General features: G+C 39.1%; 1 protein-coding gene across 4 annotated transcripts in view; it reads right to left on the reverse strand.

The window, feature by feature from the left end:
* LOC124616201 (E3 ubiquitin-protein ligase MARCHF3-like) overlaps positions 1 to 10,378 on the reverse strand; it is a 66,217-nt gene extending 55,839 nt beyond the window's left edge. For 2 of the 4 annotated variants that reach the window (XM_047144505.1, XM_047144502.1), the window contains exons 1-2: positions 10,150 to 10,378; positions 9,872 to 10,004 (exon numbers count right to left, since the gene is read on the reverse strand). In XM_047144505.1, coding sequence (XP_047000461.1) covers positions 9,872 to 10,004; positions 10,150 to 10,239 — 223 coding nt within the window. In that variant the 5' untranslated portion in view covers positions 10,240 to 10,378. Of the gene's footprint in view, positions 1 to 1,219; positions 1,662 to 9,871; positions 10,005 to 10,149 lie in introns of those variants that run through there. The other 2 variants (XM_047144503.1, XM_047144504.1) reach the window with 2 other exon arrangements.
* Positions 10,379 to 22,523: the final 12,145 nt, after the last annotated feature.

Here is a 22,523-nt window from a genome sequence, read left to right on the forward strand (position 1 = left end):
CAGATTTCTTGATGTTTGAGCCACTACACTCACTCAAGTCACTCCTCAGTTGGTATCACTAGACTGAGTGGGCCATGTTCCAGTCGTCCTACAAAGGAAAAACCCCTACCAGCACTGGCAACTCCATAATAACCAGACATGCTGACCACCACATTACAGAGGCAGACAAAGCTTTGAGAATCTGTATTTTCCATCTTTCACTAAATTTATTCCATTGACACAAGAAAAATATACTCCATACCTTACAACATGCGCAAGAAAAATTCCAACAACCATCCACGAGCTGATGTAGAATTTTGCAATATGTTGCACTAATACTATCATAGCCTCTTTGGTTTCCAAATTAATTGGTTCACAGAATGTCCATGATGCTTTGAGAAACAGATCAGTCTCCTTATACTGGCAGCAGTTGTGGTGGGCATATACAACTGCAGAATTCAAATAGCATGCTTGGAAGATTAGGGGTGCCAACTGTGGTTGCCAAATCAAGAAGAGTGTAATATTTTCACCAAATGCCTTTCAAAATAGACTGCCAAGCTGCATATAGCAAATGCTTTATTTCAATTACTGAAGTTCAAAAGCACATTTCTACTGCTTCCTTAAATATGATACACCAACGAGGTCAATAGGCACCACAAACTTCATAGTTTATGGCATATAAGTGCAGCTTTTCCGTTAAGTCTTCATATCTTTTTCAGATGTTCTACACAACATTAAAATTCCATATTTCGCAGGTAATCAGAAAGATGGGTTTAATAACCCTTCTTATTCCAGATCAGTTGATTCTCATGGAAGCTCAACTACCACAATGTAGGAATGTAAGCTGGTTGCTTCAGTTGTACCATCACACAGCCATCAGAAGTTGGTGTTCTTCAAGCAGCTGGCAAAGCCACAGATAGCTGCTGCTACTGTGTGCTGGACTGTCATGAAAAATAAATATTGTAGTGATTGTCTTACGGGAATGCAGCCAACACACTCATAACCAACTCAACAAAACTAAAAATAACCTTTCTGGGGGCACCACCTTGAAGTACTGGTTATGTTGGTGGAGATGCTTGCAGGATCTCTTGAAGCTGAGGGCTATGCTGACTAGTGCAACTACTAGTGGGGCCTCCCATGCCAGACAGACCTCAGTGGATGAACCAGACAGTGTGTCTCAAAACAACCATCTCTCCCATATCCAATTCCATAACCCTTCCCCAATTCCCAAGACACTCACTCCAAGGTGTGATGCAATCCATGCCAAGGGCTGCATGGCAGTGGTGAAGTTGTATCATTGATGGTGCCTCAGGGATACCAGGCAAGCTCCCTGTGTAATTAGCCTTGCACTTCATGTGGCTCTGCGGTGTTGAGCGAATAAATCCCCAATTCTTGCAGGATCAAAATGGAACAAAAAAGAACAAAACAAAACAAAGACGTGGAAATCACCACTTAAGTTGGACTTGTTCAAGATCAAATCCTTGTCTGGACCACAGGAGAAAACTTCTCGAAGGACAGAAAGAGAAGGCGAAGAATGACTTCCTAACAGATCTCTTGTATCTCCAAGATGGGGAATAAGGGAAGAGCCAAATATTCCCAATTCTTACAATACTCAGAACCAGAAAAAGTTGAGCCAAATACAGGAAAACATACCCTTAGTACAGCACTCTTGGTTTTAAGGATGGGGGTTATCCAGCAGGGGTATCCACTGATCCACATTACCTTACAACAGATGGAGGTTGTTCTGATGGCTCTCTGGAAAGACTTGAGGGCACAAATCCATGCCCCAAATTCAGGAGAGTCTCCCTGGACTATGGTGCTTTACTTTTTGTCTGGGAGGGAATGGGAGAAGTAAATTGTCTTTAGGAGATGGTGCCAAAGATAGCCGTTTGGACGTTGGCAATAGTGCTGGTCGAGACAATAGCCAAGCTCTTCCAGACCACAAAGGTATCAGTTTGGGACAAACTTTCAGGATATTCCTTCAGAGACTGTTTGAGGAACTAAATGAAAAATGACCAGAGTCAGAGAGATTGTTCCACACTTTTCAAATTCCTTTATTACAGCTTTCTACCATGTTTCATTAAAAGCAGCAGCAGCAGTGCAGTCGAGACATCCAGTTGCCTACTGCACTTGTATGCACAATGTTCTGCAATGCTGATAGAGCATGGTGTGGCCGAGTGGTGGCCTAATGTCACTGCTTCTATCAGCAATGCCCCCCCCCCCCCCCCACACTCGGCAACTAAGACAGTGACGGCCAACATGTGGCTGTTACCTGCAGCACTGCCCAGCTGGCAACAATGGGTGATGCAACTGTGACCCAGTGCAGTAGTGCTGTGGTTGGTGCATTATGTTCCAGTACTTGGCTGGCCCTGCAGCGGTTCTGTGTGTCTTGGTGTCGGGGCGAACTACCCTGATGTGAGGTGGAACTTCAGACCCAGTACAGCATTCCGGATGGCACTCCAAATGTCACAGCGGTTGCTCACCACCATGGTAGTGCTACGATACCAACACAAGGTGACTTCAGTACAAAAGTGGCCAGGTATTTGTATGCTCATGGCCAGCACTTGCTTGGGCTTTGGTATGCCCTATGGCATATTTATTCAACACCTCTCCAGCTGCTTGTGTGAAAAGGCTTTCATCTTCTTCTGCCTGGGTGCTGCTGTGTCAACTATTGTCACATCTCATCTGTCTGGCTGGCTTGCCTCACAACATGTGAAGGCTGTGGTGTTTTGCAAGGCGTAACATCTGCGCTTACCTGTGGCTGAGTCTGCTGTAACCTGCTTCTTATTTTGTGCATCTGACCAAATTTGGTCGGTGTGCTACATTGTCCTCCCTCTTAACATGACCCAGTTCCTCATTCCACCTTAACTAAGCTATCTTTAATTTGAAATACCCTGGTGTTTCCCTTACGCACCACTTAACCCCAAGCCCCTTAGTTTTCTGCCCAACTTAACTTATTGTTACAATTCTCTCTAGTGCCTCTGAAGACTTGGGAATCCAGTCTACCAGAATTTGAACAATGGCTCAGGCTGAACATTATCTTGTTCTCCACTTTTTGTGCATGTGAACAAGGATTACACTTAGCAGAGTAACTGTTGCTGCAGTAACTGATATGGAAATAGTCAACGTCATTCCCCTCCAGTATTCATTCTCCCTATACAATTCACATGCTGCATCAGTGTCTCCACAGATATTCCAGCCCCCTGACCAGCAATGAGTTTGTATATGGACTGTATTAACTCTGATGCCAACATATGGTTTAACACAGATTCATAGCTGGTAACATTCCCGCAGGGTTCCTCTGGCCAATACAACAGACTGCAAAATGCTTATATGGGTTATTCCTGAAATTGTGGCAGGTAGATGGAAAGTAAGTTCCATTATTTCACATGATGACCTATTAGTTAATAATCCACTCCCATCCAACTCTAACCACCCTGATATCTTGTTTTCCTGCTCAAAACAACTGGCTACTACTATTTCTTTGTCAAAAGTAGAGTACAACCAACATGCCACAACCTGCTGGAAGTACAACTCAGGCCTAACGACTTCCTTGGAATCATCCTGCCCTTTCTGACCAAACAGTAGCTTCAATGCACAGGAATTCTGACTCTCTCACTACCCTGTTTGGACAAACTGTAATCTCACTTCTGTAACTCTGCTCCTTTCATGTCTGCTCTTATCATATCAAAGAAAGGTGGTCCCCTGTTTCAGTATTATCATTTCAGCTACCCCAAACTCGAGTATCCAGTTATTTATCAGCCCTTGAGCCACTGTTGCTGCCAGTTTGTTTGGCATTGCTACTATTTACACATATTTCAAAAAGTGATCTGTAATATGGGTACCTATTTATTCTCTGGAGGTACTTCACTGAAAGGACCTAAGACATAAATCCCAAGAATTTCAAACAGTGTTAATGCTTCAGGTAACCTCTGCAATGGTACTGCCATTCAACTCAAATCCACACTAAGATTCACTGCACATACTGGTTCACACCTGTCTTCCTATTCTTCCACCAATATCTCTCCACTACTCTCCTGTTGGTAGCCCTATGTCCTCCACAACCTGCTAACATGTGATCATGTGTTCCTTGTAGCACCCTAGCCCTCAGTTTTGCTGGTACTATTACTTGTGGTACTAATTTTGTTTCTCTGTACAACCCATCCTCCTACAAATTGTGTTGTCTACTACACTGCTCACACATCTTCTGCATTGTCTGCCACTTCTTAAGCACATTACCACCTATGTGCAACACGACTACTTTCCTACTCCTGCCATCTGCATTCCATGTTTCTTTTCAGATTTACATATAACACAGTAAATCTCAATCATACCACCCATCCTGTCAACCCTCTAGACTGGTCCCTCAACCTCGGCAATCCCTTCAATGCTACATGACCTATCATCTACACCTACATGGATACTCTGCGAATCAACTTAAGTGCCTGGTAGAAGGTTCATTGAACCATCTTCACAATAATTCTGTATTATTCCAATCTCAAACAGTGCACAGAAAAAACGAACACCTGTATCTTTCTATGCGAGCTCTGATTTACCTTACTTTATTATGATGATCATTTCTCCCAATGTAGGTTGGTGCCAACAAAATATTTTCACATTCAGATGAGAAAGTTGGTTTTTAAAATTTCCACAAGATCTGAAATATTTCAATAATTTCCAGTGTGTTTTCATCATAAGGCACATTTGCAAAGAACGTGCTCTATAAAACGCTGGTTAATGTCACCTAAAACTATCATACTAATGAATATACACCAATACAGAGTACAAATAGCTGGCATCTGATATTATCTCTAAGTTTTCTTGGCATGTTTAATGCCATACTTTATGGTGTGCAGCCAAGTTGTCTAGGCAGCGAGCATGTGTAACACAGCTCACAGCACCTGCAAAGTGTGGGAAGAATTTCTGATCAAAATACAGTGCATACAAACGAAAATAGTAAAAAAACTCTAATGAAGACATGAAAATACATTATTTGAAATCTCTTTCAAGCCTGCCTTTTGTCATCATGGAAGCACCCACACCTATAAAGTATTTTTTGTATGATTTTGTAAATTTTTTGTTGTTGTAAGCTGCCTACCGTTTTTGTTACTATTCTTACCACCAGGTTACTTGATAATGCCCTAGAGGGCAAACTTAGCTATTCGATAACTTAATTAAGAATTAATTCAAATAAAAATGGCCTCCTGCAAATTGAGGACTACTACTGATAAATTTACTGCAGCTGCTGACAAGCATACCGAAACATATTTTCCGCTCCGAAGAAACTTCTGTTTTCCATTCAAAACAGTGCATCTTCGCCAGAACATATTAAAATGTGCCGATAATTTTCGTTCCAAGTAAACTGCGAGAAAAGAAGGCTAAAGAAATGCACCATAATTTTACTAAAAATACGTACAGCTTTGGCCAAATTTCCATTTGCTCCTGCAGTCTAATCATCAACACTTTTAAAAAGAATAGAGCAGATACTCCAATATAACAGACATGGGTCATTCCACACCAAGTGGTCTAAAACTGAAAAAAGTTCCCACCATCATGGTCTCCAATTTTCGTCAAATTTTAACTGTAGCTTTAGTCAAGTGTTGAAGTAAGTTTCCCAAGATTTCAGGCCTCTAGCTGCAATAGCTGCTGATCTAGACCCCCTTGTCTGAAGTGTACTTAGTCCGTGTGCATGCAACATAAAAAAAATGTCATATTTGGAGTCTAATAAAATCGAAACTAATTCATAAGAATGGTTAGTAAGATGCGACCCTGTACAGTTTTTTTTGCTGATTCCAACGAAATTATGTATAACATTACTCATGCAAACCCCGGTCAAATAACTCGACTCAAAGTATACTTCAAAATTTGTCGTGACACAACGCGACAAATTTTGACCAATATTAAGACTGCAATGATTTCCTTGCAGTTGAAGATATGGACTTGAACTTTTGGCCAAGCTTCATGCTTGTGCTAGACATAATGCAGCCGGATTTGCAATGATCCAGGCCATATGGTCGCCCTGCAGTATCTCTTCAAATTAGGCAGTGTCAGCACAAACGGTAAAATTTACCAAAGTTTCAAGCCAATTACTAAAAAATAGTTGGCCTGAATCTGCTTGTGAATAGTATCACCTAAAAGAGAAACTCTTGCTCTACAAGACTGACATTTGTTTTTTTTGCAACGCGACCATTAAGTACTCATTAACTCACATCAAAGTTGTTATATTTTGTATGCGCGATGCACTAATTTTTCTTCATTTCTAGGAATTTGAATCTTAATAGTCGCTTAGAATTACTGATATAATTGGATATTTCATTCGTGTTTTATTCAGTGATTGGCCAGTGAGAGATGTCAGAAGTTAATGAAGAAGAAGAATCGTTGGCCCCCTGTTCAATTGGAAAAGATGCTGCTGCATCGAAGTGCCATGTTATCTTCTATGCTAAGAAGACTGGATTCAAAGCGTTTAGTGATTTCACAGAATGTGACCAGAAATTGCTTGTTTCGCGTTCAGAAGCCAAACTTGACGAAAATTCCATCATTTGCTTCCACCATGAAGCCCTCTTCCTACATGAATATCAAGCGATGCAAAAGAAATGTTGCAATCCATTCAAGAAGAGGAATCACAATGTAAAAGCTGGACTTAGACTGCTTGATAATGAAACAGCTGCCAAACTTTGCCTGTTAAAGAAAAAAGAAGTGATTGATATAAAACCTGGTCAGAAGCTTTGCCCTCGCTGCATGTCGGCACTGAACCAAAAGCTAGAAGATTCATCATCACTATCAACCCAATCTGAACAAGATTTCACAACGGATGAAACTGAACCAGCCATCAACAAAAGTTTATCATTTATTGGTGCTTCACCATTGAAAAGAAGACAACTAAGTAAAAGAGATAAGCAAAGCTATGCAAAAAGAAAGATCTTGGATGCACAAAGTTTAATTGGGAATCAAATTGCTGCTGCTGTAGGAATCAATTACGATGAACAGCCAAGTTCAAGTAAAAGTCGCCCATGCAATAATTGTGCAGATCTTGATAATCTTATAGAAGAGTTGAAAGAAAAATGTAAAGTGTCAAATCGTAGGACAAAAGTTCAAATATTGACCTTGGTTCCAAGAAGCTGGACAATTAAAGATACGACAACAGCATTTAATGTATCAGAAAGAATGGTAAAGCAAGCGAGAAAACTGAAGAATGAGCAAGGTGTTCTAGCTTTTCCAGCAAATCGGCAAGGAAGGAAGCTTTCAGATGAAGTTGTTCAGAAAGTACATGACTTTTTTCAAGATGACGAATTCAGCAGACTTTGTCCAGGGAAGAAAGACTGTGTGCCTGTGAGAATTTCAGGAACAAAGGTGTACAAGCAAAAGCGGTTGTTGCTTTGCAATTTGAAGGAAATGTACGTGTCTTATCAGAAGCAAAATGGACCAGAAATTGGCTTCTCAAAGTTTTGCGAGCTTAGACCAAAATGGTGTGTTACAGTTGGCTCTGCTGGAATGCACTCAGTTTGTGTCTGTACAATACACCAAAATGTCAAGCTTATGCTCACTGGTGCATCAATCAATGAAGACTACAAGGAAATTCTTAGCAAAGCTGTTTGCAGCTTGGAAAACAAGGATTGTATGCTTCATCGTTGTGAAAACTGCCCTGGTCCAGAAGGTGTAGAAGCAGTTATTGCAACATATTTTGAAGATAATGACCCTGAAGAACTGATTGAGTACAAACAATGGATTCATACCGACAGGGATACTTTAGAAACAAAGCAGCTTTCAACAGAAGAGTATGTTGAAGATATTGCAGCAAAAATTTGGAACCTGTCTTGTCATCACTACATTGCCAAGCATCAAAGCCAGCACCTGAAAGCTCTCAAAACTGATTTGAAAGAAGGCGAATTCATAATACTAATGGATTTTGCTGAAAACTATTCATTTATTGTTCAAGATGCAGTGCAAGGCTTTCACTGGGAAAACAGTCAAGCAACAGTTCATCCATTTGTAGTCTACTACTGTGAAAACGAAGAGGTGCAATGTGTGAATCTTTGTGTTATTAGTGACTGCCTTCGACACGATACGATTACTGTCCATGTTTACATTGGAAAAGTAATCAATTACCTGAAGATGCAATTTTCCAAAATAAGCCACATCCACTACTTCAGTGATGGTTCAGCTGCACAATATAAGAATTTCAAGAATTTTCTCAACTTATGCTATCACAAAGAAGATTTTGAAATAACAGCAGAATGGAATTTCTTTGGAACAAGCCATGGAAAGTCGCCTTGTGATGGCATTGGAGGCACAACAAAACGGTTGGCAGCAAGAGCAAGTTTGCAACGTCCATATGAAAACCAGATTCTAACACCCAAAGATCTTTTCAACTTCTGCAATGATAATATCAATGGAATCAAATTCTTTTTCATCAGCAAAGAGGAAGTTGAAGAAGAAAAAGCTTCTCAAGAAGAAAGATTCCTGCAAGGGCACACTCTAGCTGGCACAAGAGAAAACCACCATTTTTTGCCCATTGATATGACGACAATTAAGGTCAGTAGAGTTTCTAATGATGCGACATCTTTTTTGGCCAAAATTAGTGCTGCTGAAGTAGTAGTTCAAGTCATGGATCTTCAGCCTGGGCAGTATGTTGCTTGCATTTATGAAAAGAAATGGTGGATTGGAAACATCGTTGAAATCTCAGTCGAACAGAAAGATGCTTTCATAAGCTTTATGCATCCTCATGGTCCTGCAAGTTCATTTTATTGGCCCTTAAGACGTGATACTTGCTGGATTCCAGAACAACTTATCATTGGTGTTATTCCAGCTCCATCAGTGACATCATCTGGTCGGCAATACAGTTTTCCTGAAAGCATTCTCTTGCAAATCAACGATGCTTCCAGAATGATGAAGTAACTGAGGAAGACAGGCTTGGGAACCTGCATAAAGAAACCCACAATCAGGCTTGGGATCCTGTGGTAAAGACACCCTGTAATCAGGCTTGGGAACCTGCAGTAAAGATACCCACCCGTGGCTGTTACTGCATGGCTATCGGGCGTGGCCCCTATGGCGATGGGGATGCTGGTTTTATTGTGATAACCAGTAATGGCTCAGCCATCATGGACCAACGCAGGGCACTGCGCACACAAAATATAAGATACTTTGACCTGAGTAAATAAGCACTTAATGGAAGCGTTGCAAAAGAAAAATATATCCATCTCGTAGAGCAAGAGTTTCTCTTTCAGATGATACTATTCACAATTAAATCCAGGCTGACTATTTTGTAGTAATGGGCTTTGAACTTTGGTAAATAAAGCCATTTGCGCTGACACTGCCAAATTTGAAGAGATTTTGCAAGGCGACTATAAAGCCTGGGTAGTTGGAAATCCAGCTGTATTATGTCCAGCACAAAGATAAGACTTGGTAAAAAGTTCAAGTCCATATCTTTATCTGCAAGGAAATTATTGCAGTCTGAATATTGGTCAAAATTTGTCGCATTAAGTCACGACAGAATTAGGGGTACACTTTGAGTCGACTTGTTTGACCGGATTTTGCATCAGTAATCTTATAATTAATTTCGTTTGAATCAGCACAAAAAAACTGTACAGGGTCTCATCTTACTAACCATTCTTATGAATTGGTTTCAATTTTATGAGACCCCAAAAATGGCATTTTGTCTGATGTCGCGCGCATGCGAACTTACTACCCTTCAGACAAGGGGGTGTAGATCAGCAAGTATTGCAGCTAGAGGCTTGAAATCTTGAGAAACTTAATTTAGCACTTGACTAGTGCTACAGATAAAATTTGAAGAAAATTGGAGACATGATGGTGGGAAGGTTTAGACCACTTGGCATGGAATGACCCACATATTTGTTAAATTTTTTTGCTTATAAACGATTAAGTTAGGGCATACCATCGTGGCAAATTCTGCATACGACACTCGAGCTTGAAGAAGTTGAATGGAGCGATTTCGACACATTTCCTGTACTATTTGGTTCACTTTGTTGCAACTGAATCACAATTGGGCTGACGTACAAACGACTCTCCTGCAATAAGTTATATTTACTCCGTTATTATGTCATAACATATAATATCATGCTCCTGTCAAGCATGTCCGACGAATGTTGGTAGTTTTATACTTCTTTTAGCTTCACTATCATCTTTCCTATGAATAGCTTTTGCCTACCTTACCTCTGTACTACAAACAGAGCTTGCCTGGGGCGTATTTGGTGAATCAAACAGGTCGTTGCAATGTGAAATTCCTTTCCTTTCTCCGTCCATATTTTGGTACTCAGCCCACTTTATATCTTAAACACTTCGCTCCAGTAAATTCTTTCGCATCAATCCAAAAACTGAACATTTTACGAGCAATTTTGAGGTACATCATAAAATCAAACGTAGCTACAACATTAATCTTTGGTTCACGGGCTGTCAAAATAGTCAAAGATGTAAAATAGAGGAGACGCCAATGATATTTTACAAAATCAAAATTACTTTACTATTCATTAGAGGTGGGCCAAACGGTTATTCTGGAGTAACCGTTATCACAGTTCCAGTTATTCTTTGATAACCGTTATCGGTAACGGTTATTAATAACTGCCAAGTTATTTTTCGCTAGCGAATACCGATAACTCCGACAGTTAAATAACGACATAGTTGGAATCCATCAGTTTAGTTATCAGTGTAACTGCGAGTAGTGTGAAATAGCAAAAATGTCGCATGAATCGTGTCATAACCTTAGCTTATTAACTCCGGGTACATTTTAGTTGATGTTAGAACGATTATTAGTGTTTCATATTATATGTTTGTAGGTTATCGGTCGCTATTAGAAATATTATCTTCGCAGCTGCGACAGAAAGTACGCGGAACTTCGCCAAAGCACTGTTTAAGTAAAATGTTAACAACGTGCGTTTTTAAGTATGAAGTAATATGTAAACTGAGTACTGTAGGTTAAATTCGAAGCTTAATTTCTTGTGCTGCTCGCATAATAGAATAAAGTGTACAGCCTTATAATACAACAAAAAATATACGTAATGTGACATATTCGTTTACTCCTGTGCTGTAAAAGCTAGTCGTATTGGGGAAAGTGTGAGTACGCTAATCCAAGTTTTATGTCAGATTTGCAAACTGCTCGATTTCTCCAGCGACAGCATGTTTATAACATATGAAGACATGCAGATCGAAAAGGTTGACAGTGTTACATTTCTGGGACTACAACTCGATAATAAATTCAGTTGGGAAGGGCATAAAACATTTTTTCGTTCTATTATTTCATAAGGGAGCATATTCTGTGGTAACTTATCAAACGTAGCAAAAGTTTTTCGCATGTAAAACGTGTAATAAAAATCGTTTGTGGTATCAATTCAAGAACATCATGTAGGAACCTGTTCAAGGAACTTTGTATTCTAACCACAGCTTCCTAGTATATTTATTCCTTTATGAAGTTTGTTTCAAGTATTTCCAACCAATAGCTTAATACATAATATCAGTACTAGAAATGGAAACAGCAATCTACATAAAGACCTAAAATTAGTTACCTTGGTCCAAAAGGGGTCCAATATTCAGGAACATGCATTTTCAATAAACTGCCAGCAAGTCAGCAACCATTAAAAACTTGGTTTCAGATAAGGCACGGTTTACAGTGTGTTTGAAAGACTATTTGATACAGAAGTGTCTGATTCCACCCGTCATCAATATGCCGGAAATGGCTATTTTAAGTGTCTATGACGTCACTACATACACATGGCAACAAACACGAAGTTACATATAAATAATACAATAACATTTCCCACCAAAAATACAATCAAACCAATGGGACAACTGCGGGAAGTTGGGGGTTTTAGGGTGAGGACAAGCTAGTAAAAAAAACACACCATGATCCCAAAACACAAAATGAAGAACAAAAAGAAAAAAAATACAGCATTCCGCTACACCAACAAAAATCTGCAGGAATCGGACACTTCCCTTGAACAATATAGGTCAACTATAGGTGACCATACCAAAACACCAATACCCACAACTAACAGTACGAAAATTGGAATCAGACATTTCCCTTGACCTACATAGGTCAACCTCAGATGACGATACTAAAACATCAACACACACAACTATGAAAATGGGAATCGGTCATTTCCGGTGACCTATATAGGTCCATCACAGCTACTGATGCCAAAAAAACAACACCTACAACTGCGAAAAATAAAACCACAATCCCAAAAGTCCACAAATCAATCATCCCTACATAAATTAAATCACATTCAATACTTCATAAATACACAAAGCATCACAGCTAGAAAAAAAAAAATATTAATTACCACCAGCAAATTCCGGCACTGCAACCTAGATCGACAGCCCCCCCCCCCCCCCCACACACACACACACACACACACAGACACACAAAAACCAACTCATAAACACCGTGCCGTAATGACATTCACACACCACAACACCTTTACGTCGAAGCAGACGGGTGGAATCAGACGCTTCCACTGACCCCTCCTTCTACTCTGTAGATGAATATCGTAACAGAGACTGATAGACCAGCTTAGGTAAAAATTCTGCTATATTTCAGTTTTGACAGCACTTGGTTGCAACAGTCAAGATCGGGTATTCTGTGCACGATAAATTTATTAAAAGTACGTAACTGTGTTTTATTCTGTCAGTGTACCAATTCTGTAAATATTAGCAGTTACTGTGATATATTCACATATTTTGACAATCTCCTGACAAATGATGAGGATAATAATTATTATATTCCACTGTATTATGTTATACTTTCTGACATGTTATTTGTCATTCGCGATGGCCAGCGGCTATTTCCGTAGCAGTACGAAAATATTTGTTCGCTCCAGTTACTATTAGTGGTGGGCAGGAAATCGCGTATCTGTTAGAAATCACAGTGACTGCGAAGTCACAGATATCACAGTAGCAACTTTACAGAATCTAACTGCGATTTCAGTCACAGTTAGCAGTCGCAAGTAGTATTTCACATTGAAAGACGTGAGCCATCTATTGGTCGAATTTAGCACTGCTTTCTGCGATTTCAGTGACAAGTCGCAACTAAGAGTCGCAAGTAGCAACTAAAAAGCGCGGTTAACAGTGGCATCTGTTGGCCGAAGTTCGTACTACGTCCATCTCTGCGGTACGCTATGGAGTCTAACTGCGATTTCCGTGACAAGTCGCAACTAAGAGTCGCAAGTAGCAACTAAAAAGCGCGGTTAACAGTGCCATCTGTGGGTCAAAGTTCGTACTACGTCCATCTCTGCGATACGCTATGGAGTCTAACTGCGATTTCCGTGACAAGTCGCAACTAAGAGTCGCAAGTAGCAACTAGAAAGCGCGGTTAACAGTGCCATCTGTTGGTCAAAGTTCGTACTACGTCCACCTCTGCGGTACGCTATGGAGTCTAACTGCGATTTCCGTGACAAGTCGCAACTAAGAGTCGCAAGTAGCAACTAAAAAGCGCGGTTAACAGTGCCATCTGTGGGTCAAAGTTCGTACTACGTCCATCTCTGCGATACGCTATGGAGTCTAACTGCGATTTCCGTGACAAGTCGCAACTAAGAGTCACAAGTAGCAACTAAAAAGCGCAGTTAGCACTGCCATCTGTTGAGCAAAGTTCATACTACGCTATTCGCTACCGAGTCAAACTGCGATTTCTGTGACAAATCGCAACTAAGAGTCGCAAGTAGCAACTAAAAAGCGCAGTTAACATACTTCTCCTAGTGTCATCTGTTGACCGACGTATGTACGTTATGAGAGCCTTGTGCCTCACGAGATCGATGTGCTGTGTGTGCATGTGAAGGGCTTATTTCAATAGTGGTACAAGTCCATTTTTGTTAATTTTGAGATATAGAGTCGTAAAGTTAAATGAGTGCTGAAAAATCTGCAGTTGAGATACCAGAAACATTCACCATATAGCTTCTTGCTAGAGATGAGCCTTTATTTATGTTTGTTTGGATTACTAATTTCAGAAGCATTATAGACAGAAAAGTGTAGGTAATGGACTTGTACCACTATTGAAATAAGTCCTTCATATTATATGACGACATGCACATTCAGCATCAGTTATGGTTGGTCAAATACTGCTGTGACTCTGAATGTATTATATTAATAAGAAGCGACATTGCCTTTTTCTCCTGAAAATATCGAGTAACGTAACAAATGTGTTTGATTCTGCTTCCAATATGACAGTTTTGGTTAATACTCCACATGCCTACAGGACTTTGCAATGTTAACACAGCAGAACTCAGACATCTGTATAAGTGTAGAGAAATGAAAACAGTCATATGAATGCCTCACAGTTCAAGACTCGGGAGAAAAGTTTTATACCTGGTGTTCTACATGGCAACTTCACACACAAGAACTTTTTGCCGACACTACTACCACCTACATAAGTAAGCTTTTCCTGTGTCACTTTCAAGTAATGCACTTAAGCTATTCCTGATTTAACTGGAAGATCTGTACTTCCCACTTTCATATCAACAGCCTCAAAATGCATATTGTAGACTTCGGGATATGTTACAGGTCAGTGTCACACCAAGATTGTGGAGAAAGGGGGGGGGGGGGGCGGCATGTCACTCTCCAACAAGTGTTTACCAATAAATAAGTGGCGGAAAATTACGGGTATAGGACGGCTTAACATGTGGAAAATGAGATTTTTATTATTCACTCAATGTATTTAACATTTATTATTCCTTTAAAATCGCACAACAACTTCAATAAAACACTTTAATCAGTCATACACTTATTTCATAATTATTTCACTTTTAAACTGCAAATCCTCTAAGAGCTGTCTTGAATCTTCACGAGTCTCTCTCAACAGCCTTGATGTGGATAGATATGTACAGCAACCAGTAATCAGTCAGAACTGCGTCTGCAAAAACACAAGGATTATTAAACAATTTTTGCTGTCACTAATTACTAGCAATATAATTGACAGAGTAGATTGCTAATATTTGCTATATCACATTTGCTATATCACATTCGCAAGAACGATCTCACTGAAGTAATTAAGTCCATCAAAACGCTTAGAAACTAACCTGTCGTCTGACGAAAACGGTCTAAAGACTGGCAATTTCTTCAGATCTGTTGACAATGATATTTTGAATTATCACTTTACTGAGTGACTGAAATGTAGTTCAGGTACCTATGAACATAACAATATGTTAGAATTCATTTGCTAAACACGAACTATTACGATACTGTGCGGCTACTTACATATTAGTTACACTATTAATATTTTCACAGTTGTTTCTTTAATACAAAATTAAAGCCAACGGAAGAATAAACGTAAAACATACTTACCAATGACAGGTTTGTTGAGATGCAATTTTCTGTGTGGACAGATGTAACCTTTTCATACGGTGGTACGTCGCAGCAATCGCAGGAGTCACAGAAATCGCAGAAGTAGCAGAAGTCACAGAAATCGCAGAAGTAGCAGAAGTCACAGAAATCGCAGAAGTAGCAGAAGTCGCAGAAGTAGCAGAAGTCGCAGAAATCGCGGAAGTAGCAGAAGTAGCAGTGGCGGAGGGATACGCGACTTAGGTTCCTTAACTGCGACTCTTAACTGCGACAAATCACAGTTAAGAATAACAGATACTGAAAAGTAGCATTCACAGAAATCACTGATATCGGAAAATCGCAGTTTAGCCCATCACTAGTTACTATCCTCTCTGGAAATATCACCTGGAACTACGACCTTTAACTGGAGTCACCGAGTCAGGAACGTCTACACACACAGTTATTCCGTTACCAGCTGCCAGGTTATCTGTGGTGGTAGCCCGATAACTACCAGAGAACTAGAACTACGAGCCAATAACGATAACTGCCAGAGGAGAATACTGGTCTCTGACAGTTATTTCCATAGTCGCACGAATTCCTAAGTAACTTTCCTTGTACTACCCGTCCAAGCTAAATTAACACGTAAGGCGGTGGCTTAAGGGAACGACCGTACTTGTTAATGCCTGTACTGCAGCTCCTATCAGCCACGGCTTGGACATTAACTTTATTTAATTGTTTATGCTAAAAGTAACGAAGGCCCACGAAATAGTACACAGTTCTTATCAACAGATGGCGCGCAGTCTCACAGTTATTCCCATGGTTATAGAACGCCTTCCAAATGCGCAGTACAATCTTCGGTCAACAGATGGCGCGAGGCACTGTTGACACTAAACAGTTATTGAAATAACTGCCAGAATCAGAGGAACGGTTATCGCAGTAACCGTTACTTCTCAGTAACCGGTTATTTCTATCAGTTACGTTATTTTTTGCCACCTCTACTATTCATTAAGTGATCTATTATTCTTAAATACGGTGTTGATATTGTTTTTCTTGTACACTCTTAATGTCACTAGTTGAATGAACGCACCCAAATGATTAAAAAATTACGATAAGTTTGTAAATAGTCAGTAGATTCGTTAAAATAGATTTGTAAGCTTCGATTTGTAAGTCACTATTGTTAACGTGACGTAGCCAACAGCGCCATGAAATTGTAATCTGAGAGGAAGAAAGTCCGTTGTCAGTTACACATATCAGTAACTCTCCCAACCGAAAAAGCCATGCGAATCAGTGCACTATTCCAAACAAACAAAAAAAAAAAAAAAAAAAAAAAGTCTAAAACTTTTTGCATGTTGAGTTCACAGAAATGTATGCAGTTCATAAGCATAAACAATGGTAATATTTAAAAAGCTGCGTTTTGACTTATTTAAACCGGAGATAATACAGTACACGTCAAGTTGTTATGGTGGTAACAAGTTTGTTACTTTGACTTGCAAACGCTTACGAAAAATGAATTTGCAGGAAATTAGTAAAAGTTTCATAAAATGAAGAATAGTGTTTCTTTCATCTGTTTATGTTTGTACTGCATTCTGCTTATGCCAAGGTCAGTTGTTTTCCTCTGTCATAAGCTGTATGTTAGTAAATACAATTTTCGAACGAAAGACTGAAGGATTATTTTGTAGAGCCAGAAAATAAATGCTGTTTTCTACCATATCATCATCATTGCCACGAAATTATTGCCATGGATTCTATGTGTGTCCGCATTCTAATCCAAATTATATTAATCTTGTAAAACCAATGTCGCATTCATTGTATTCTGCACCCCTGTCTGCCCCCCAGCTACTAAACGCTATTTACTTTTATTGGCTGATGAAGTTGGTTTGCATTCGTCTACATTCGACTTTATGAAAACGAGTGATTTGTGGGTTGCGTTTTAGACCCGAGGTTCAGTTTTCAGTTAATTTTTGTACTCCTGTTTTATTTACTGTTACATTTGCGTATGGCCATTTTATGGCTTGACATTTAGAGATAAAACCAGGTATTGACTGCACATTTCACATTCTGGAGAATAACATTTCCTCTCAATGCTGACAGCATAATTAACTTGAGGGCCTACCTATTTTTACTTCTGATATTTGAAGACAGGAGAAACAGTTAAGATCCAGGATTTCCTTTGTGTTTAAAATGCTATTGCCCTTCTTTAATCAATGGATCCCAGGCTTTCTCAGTCTACATTTATTTTGACATTCAGTTTTTTGTGTAAAATAATCTTCCATCTGAGATGTGTTCAAAAAATGACATTCATGACAGTGTTGAAGGTGTTCAAAATCAAAATGCTCTAATACAGCGGTTCTCCAATTTTTTTTTAAAGAAAAAAACAAAATTAGAACATAGATGCTGCTCTTGCTGTCCATAATTTGTTTGTAAATGTGCTGGTCATTCTGCATGCACATGTGTGCCACCTTTCTGTTGCAAATGCTGAATGGTGTTAAATAAGCAGATATTTATTGGTGTGTTAATATGTACATGAGGAATAATCCAATCTTTTACCTTTGTTCATAATTTGAGTTTTAGAAAATGTGCAGTGGTACTGAAATACTTATCACCCTTACTTCGGAAAAACTTACAGATTTATTTGAAAACTATAATTCCAATTAGGACACTGATCAAAATCTCCCAGCTCCATTTGTATGCTTCCCATGTGTTCAGGTTAATGAGATAAAAGTCAACAACAGCAAGTTCTCAGTAATATAATCATTCTATTAGTGTGTAGTGTAGGATTCCCCAAACTTTCCCTACCTCCATCCCCACTCTTGAAATCCTATTTGTGGTGACAGGCTGCACTGTAGCATATACCAAGGTCTACATTAGGTCAGTGAAGCCAACAAATATGAAGGTTGTGGTAACAGACTGTCCTGAAGCTTAGCCAGTTATTTACATTCATATCATATTTAATGCACTTGGCCATATTTAAAACACATTTCTTCACAAAAACTACAAAGTAAAATCAGAAAACCTATGTTAAATAATGGACATGCCTCAGGTGAATATTTTGATGTGTAGTATTTGCATATATCTCACAATGGTCCAGTACAGAATTATGATATTTAGTATATACATACCATGAAAAAAGAGATGTTTTGATAAATCTGATATTGTCTTTCAGTGAGATTTAAATTCAGTGTCCGCCTCTGGAAAATAAAAAGGTTTGCTTCTGAAGTGATGTAATTTTTTAATTAGGCAGCTCAGCAAAAACAGCATACTTTCTTTTTACCAAGTTATTAATTAATTCATTATGAATTTTATTTCTGATGCACTTAGTTGCACATGATATGATATTGTGTAGGCATCAGGATGATATGTGATTTAATTTTTGAGCTTTATTAATATTGCTTCATGTAGGCGTATGTGATTTAGTGTAGTATGTACATTAAAAGTTCTGATGTTGTAGTACTTTGTATTCATGAGTACTCTTTTTTGCCAACATTTCAGTGCCATAGTTTTAACATTCCTCTGCAAGGCTGAAAAAATATTGGGAAGGAGGGTATTGAACATAAGGCTGTTCTGTAAACTAAGCAACTTTTTAACTTAAATGACAGTGCTGCAGAAGCCTAGACTGTTGGTATGATGTACTGTTAAATTTCAGTATTTTAGAAGCAGGAATGTGAATGACGTGTTAGTATAACATAATGTGCAATGTGTTAATTTATGAGACAGAGAGATGGGCCAGACCCGGATAACTGTTCGTAGGCTGGCACTCTGGCCAAACTGCATGCAGTTTTTAAGTGGTTCCCCTCACTCATTTAGGCAAATGCTAGACTCGCTCCCAAATTCTACTTCAGAAAATACAGTAAGCAACCAGTTAAGATATGATAACACATAGCACAAAATTTACACAATTAACAGACACGGCACATACGATTCCCCATCCTTAGATTATCTTGATGACTGTGATGTCAGGGAGGACATCCAGCCCAAAGTTAAGAAATAAAATAAAATTTGCCAAATTGTGGCAAAATGAACTTTACACTAGATGGGACAAATACTAGGGAGAAGAAGAAAAAAGCAGGAATGAAGAATAAGAACTATTTGCAGAAGGAGGAATTTTAGTAAATTATGAGCAAAGGTGGAAGATTAGATTATTCCTCATGTACATATTAACACACCAATAAATATCTGCTTACAATCTGCTTTTTTAACACAATTCAGCATTTGCATCAAAAAGATGGTACAATATGCAGACATTTATAACGAAAGGTTTCTTTCTGTCTTTCTTTTTTTAGTTGTACATTTGTAGATTAGGATTTAATAGGAGATTTGTACTTAGAAAATAATGAGTGGTTCAAAGTATTGTGCTCATTGCGGGTCAATTGAACTTACCGATGCTTCTCATTTGCTATGATCTGTGATGTAAATGGTGATGTTGTAGTGCACAAACAGAAAAAGAATGGAACACGGACAATATATTTTGAGTGTATATTATTTTTCAGGATGTAGGTTGTTGTGACAGGCTGACCTGTTGCATTAAAGTAGTCTAGGTTAGGTGGAAAGCTGACAGTTTAGTTGTGAGAGTTGCCAAAGCTGTATCAAAGGCTTCAGTTAGGTCGTGATTGCTCTTTGATAACATTAAATAGTAGAGGATCAGATGAGAACCGATTGTGCACAACAGTTATAATGAGACAACAGGTGATGCACATTTATCAGTAAAAGATGATATTTATGAGTGTACATAATTTACTCATATCAGGTTGATTTTTTACTCTCTAAAACAATTTGAAGAAATTGATCTTAACATTACATTTTGTATTCAAAGAGATGTGTGAATGTTATTTTGTGTGAAACATCCAAGGCCCCAAAGATTAATGAATATTGTGTTGGGCAGCATTTTGTATGCTGTGTCATAATGCTAGATTTCAAAATGTACATGCTGTAGTAGAGTTGGTGAAAGAAGATTTCTGACAGTTGCAGTGCACTTGGCTGCTTCTCACACCTGCATCAGCCTGTCATGTAACATAATTTTGTATATGTCTCTATGCCAACAAGACATTGTCATCACAGCTCTGTAGTCAACTATTTATTGCCTACAGCCATTTGCACATCTGTATCTACATAGGTACTCCGCAAGCCAACATACAGTGCACGGCAGAGGGTACCCCTGTGCCACTACTTGTCATTTCCTTTCCTGTCCCACTCACAAATATGTTTCTTGTATGTTATCTCCGTGGTCTTTACACACAATGTGTGTTGGCAGCAGCAGAATCATTCAGCAGTCAGCTTCAAATGCCAGTTCTCTAAATTTTCTTAATAGTGTTTTTTGAAAAGAACACTGCCTTCCTTTTAGGGATTCCCTTTTGAGTCCCCAAGGCATCTCTGTAACACTTATGTGTTGTTCAAACCTACTGGTAACAAATCTAGCACCCGCCTCTGGGTTGGTATGACATCTTCCTTCAATCCAACCTGGTACAGATCCCAAACACTTGAGCAGTACTCAAGAATAGGTCGCACTAGCACCCTATATGCGGTCCGATTTACAGGTGAACTGCCCTCACCTAAAATTCTCCCAACAAATTGAAGCTGACCAATTGCCTTCCCTACCACAGTTTTCACATGCTTTTTCCACCTCATATTGCTTTGCAGCATTGTGCCCAGATACCTAAATTACTTGACTGTGTCAAACAGGATACTAGTAATACTGTAACTGAATGTTACAGATTTGATCTTCGTACTCATCTGCATTAACTCAGATTTTTCCAAATTTAGGGCTAGCTGCCATTCATCACATCAACTGGGAATTTTGTGTAAATCGTCTTGTATGTTCCTACAGTCACTCAACTTTGACACCTTACCGTACACCACGGCATCATCATCAGACAACCACAGATTGCTGCCCAACCTGACTGCAAAATGATTTATGTATATAGAGAACAACAGTTCTCAATTCTATCACACTTCCGTGGGGCGCTCCTGATGGTACCCTTGTCCCTGATGAACACTCACTGTTGAGGACAACATACTGAGTTCTATTATTTAAAAAGTCTTTGAGTCACTCACATACCTGTCAACTTATTCCATTTGCACATTCCTTCATTAACAGCCTGCAATGGAGCACCATGTCAGAAGCTTTCCAGAAATGTAGGTATATGGAATCTGCCTGTTGCCCTTCATCCATAGTTCTCAGTACCTATATCTTGTGAGAAAAAGGCAAGCTGACTTTCTCACAAGCGATGTTTTCTAAAACCGTGCTAAATCATGGATATAAGCCTCTCAAGCTCAAGAAATTTTATTGTATTCAAACTGAGAATATGTTCAAGGGTTCTGCAGGGATATTGGTCTGTAATTTTGCAGGTTCATTCTCTTATCCTTATTATATACTAGAGTCACTTGCACTTTTCTCCAGTTGCTTGGGACTTTCTGCTGGGCAAGAGATTCACGATAAGTGCAAGCCATAGAGTACTCGATGTAAAATCAAAGTGCGATTCCATACAGACTTGGTGACTTATTTGCTTTCGAATCTTTCAGTTGTTTCTCTACACCAGGTATACTTGTTACTGTGTCGTCTCTATGGGAGTCTGTGTGACGGTCAAATGACGGAATGTTTGTACAGTTCTCCTTTGTGAACGATTTCCTGAATGTTAGATTTAAAACTTTGGCTTTCATTTTGTTATCCTTAACTGCCACACCAGACTGGTCAACAAGGGCCTGAATAGAACCATTATACGTGCTTAAGAATTTTACATATGACCAGAATTTTCTCATGTTCTCTGCCAGATCTTTTGCTAAGATATAATGGTGGTAGTTATTCTATGCTTCACACATAGATCTTTTCACAGACACATGAATCCCTACCAACCTTCGCTTGTCGTTATTTGCACGTTCCCTTTTGAACCGAGTTTGCAACAGCCTTCACTTCTTCAGCATCCACCAAATTTCAATATTAAACCATGGTGGGTCTTTCCCATCCTTCATCCAGTTCACAGTTGAAACCTAGCAGCAACTGTCAGGGACCCTCTTTCAGTGACTCTGCTATAGTTATACTTAACAGTTTTCAGGTCGACAGCAGGAAATACCTTAAATTTCATAAAAGAGTAAGGGTATGGAGAATTATTGTTTATGGATGCTTTGGATGATTTCCTGTCCAATATTAGTAATCAAGAACCATGAGAATTGTTTATATTCATCACTATATTATTTGCACAATATAGTTCCCAATAATTATTTAAGATTTTTGTGGCTTTCATGAATCAGTTCAGGAAAATGGTGGGGTGGTTTCTTCAGAAGACCACAGT

The sequence above is a fragment of the Schistocerca americana genome, chromosome 5 (assembly GCF_021461395.2).
Source record: "Schistocerca americana isolate TAMUIC-IGC-003095 chromosome 5, iqSchAmer2.1, whole genome shotgun sequence".
In the NCBI taxonomy this organism is placed as follows: domain Eukaryota; kingdom Metazoa; phylum Arthropoda; class Insecta; order Orthoptera; family Acrididae; genus Schistocerca; species Schistocerca americana.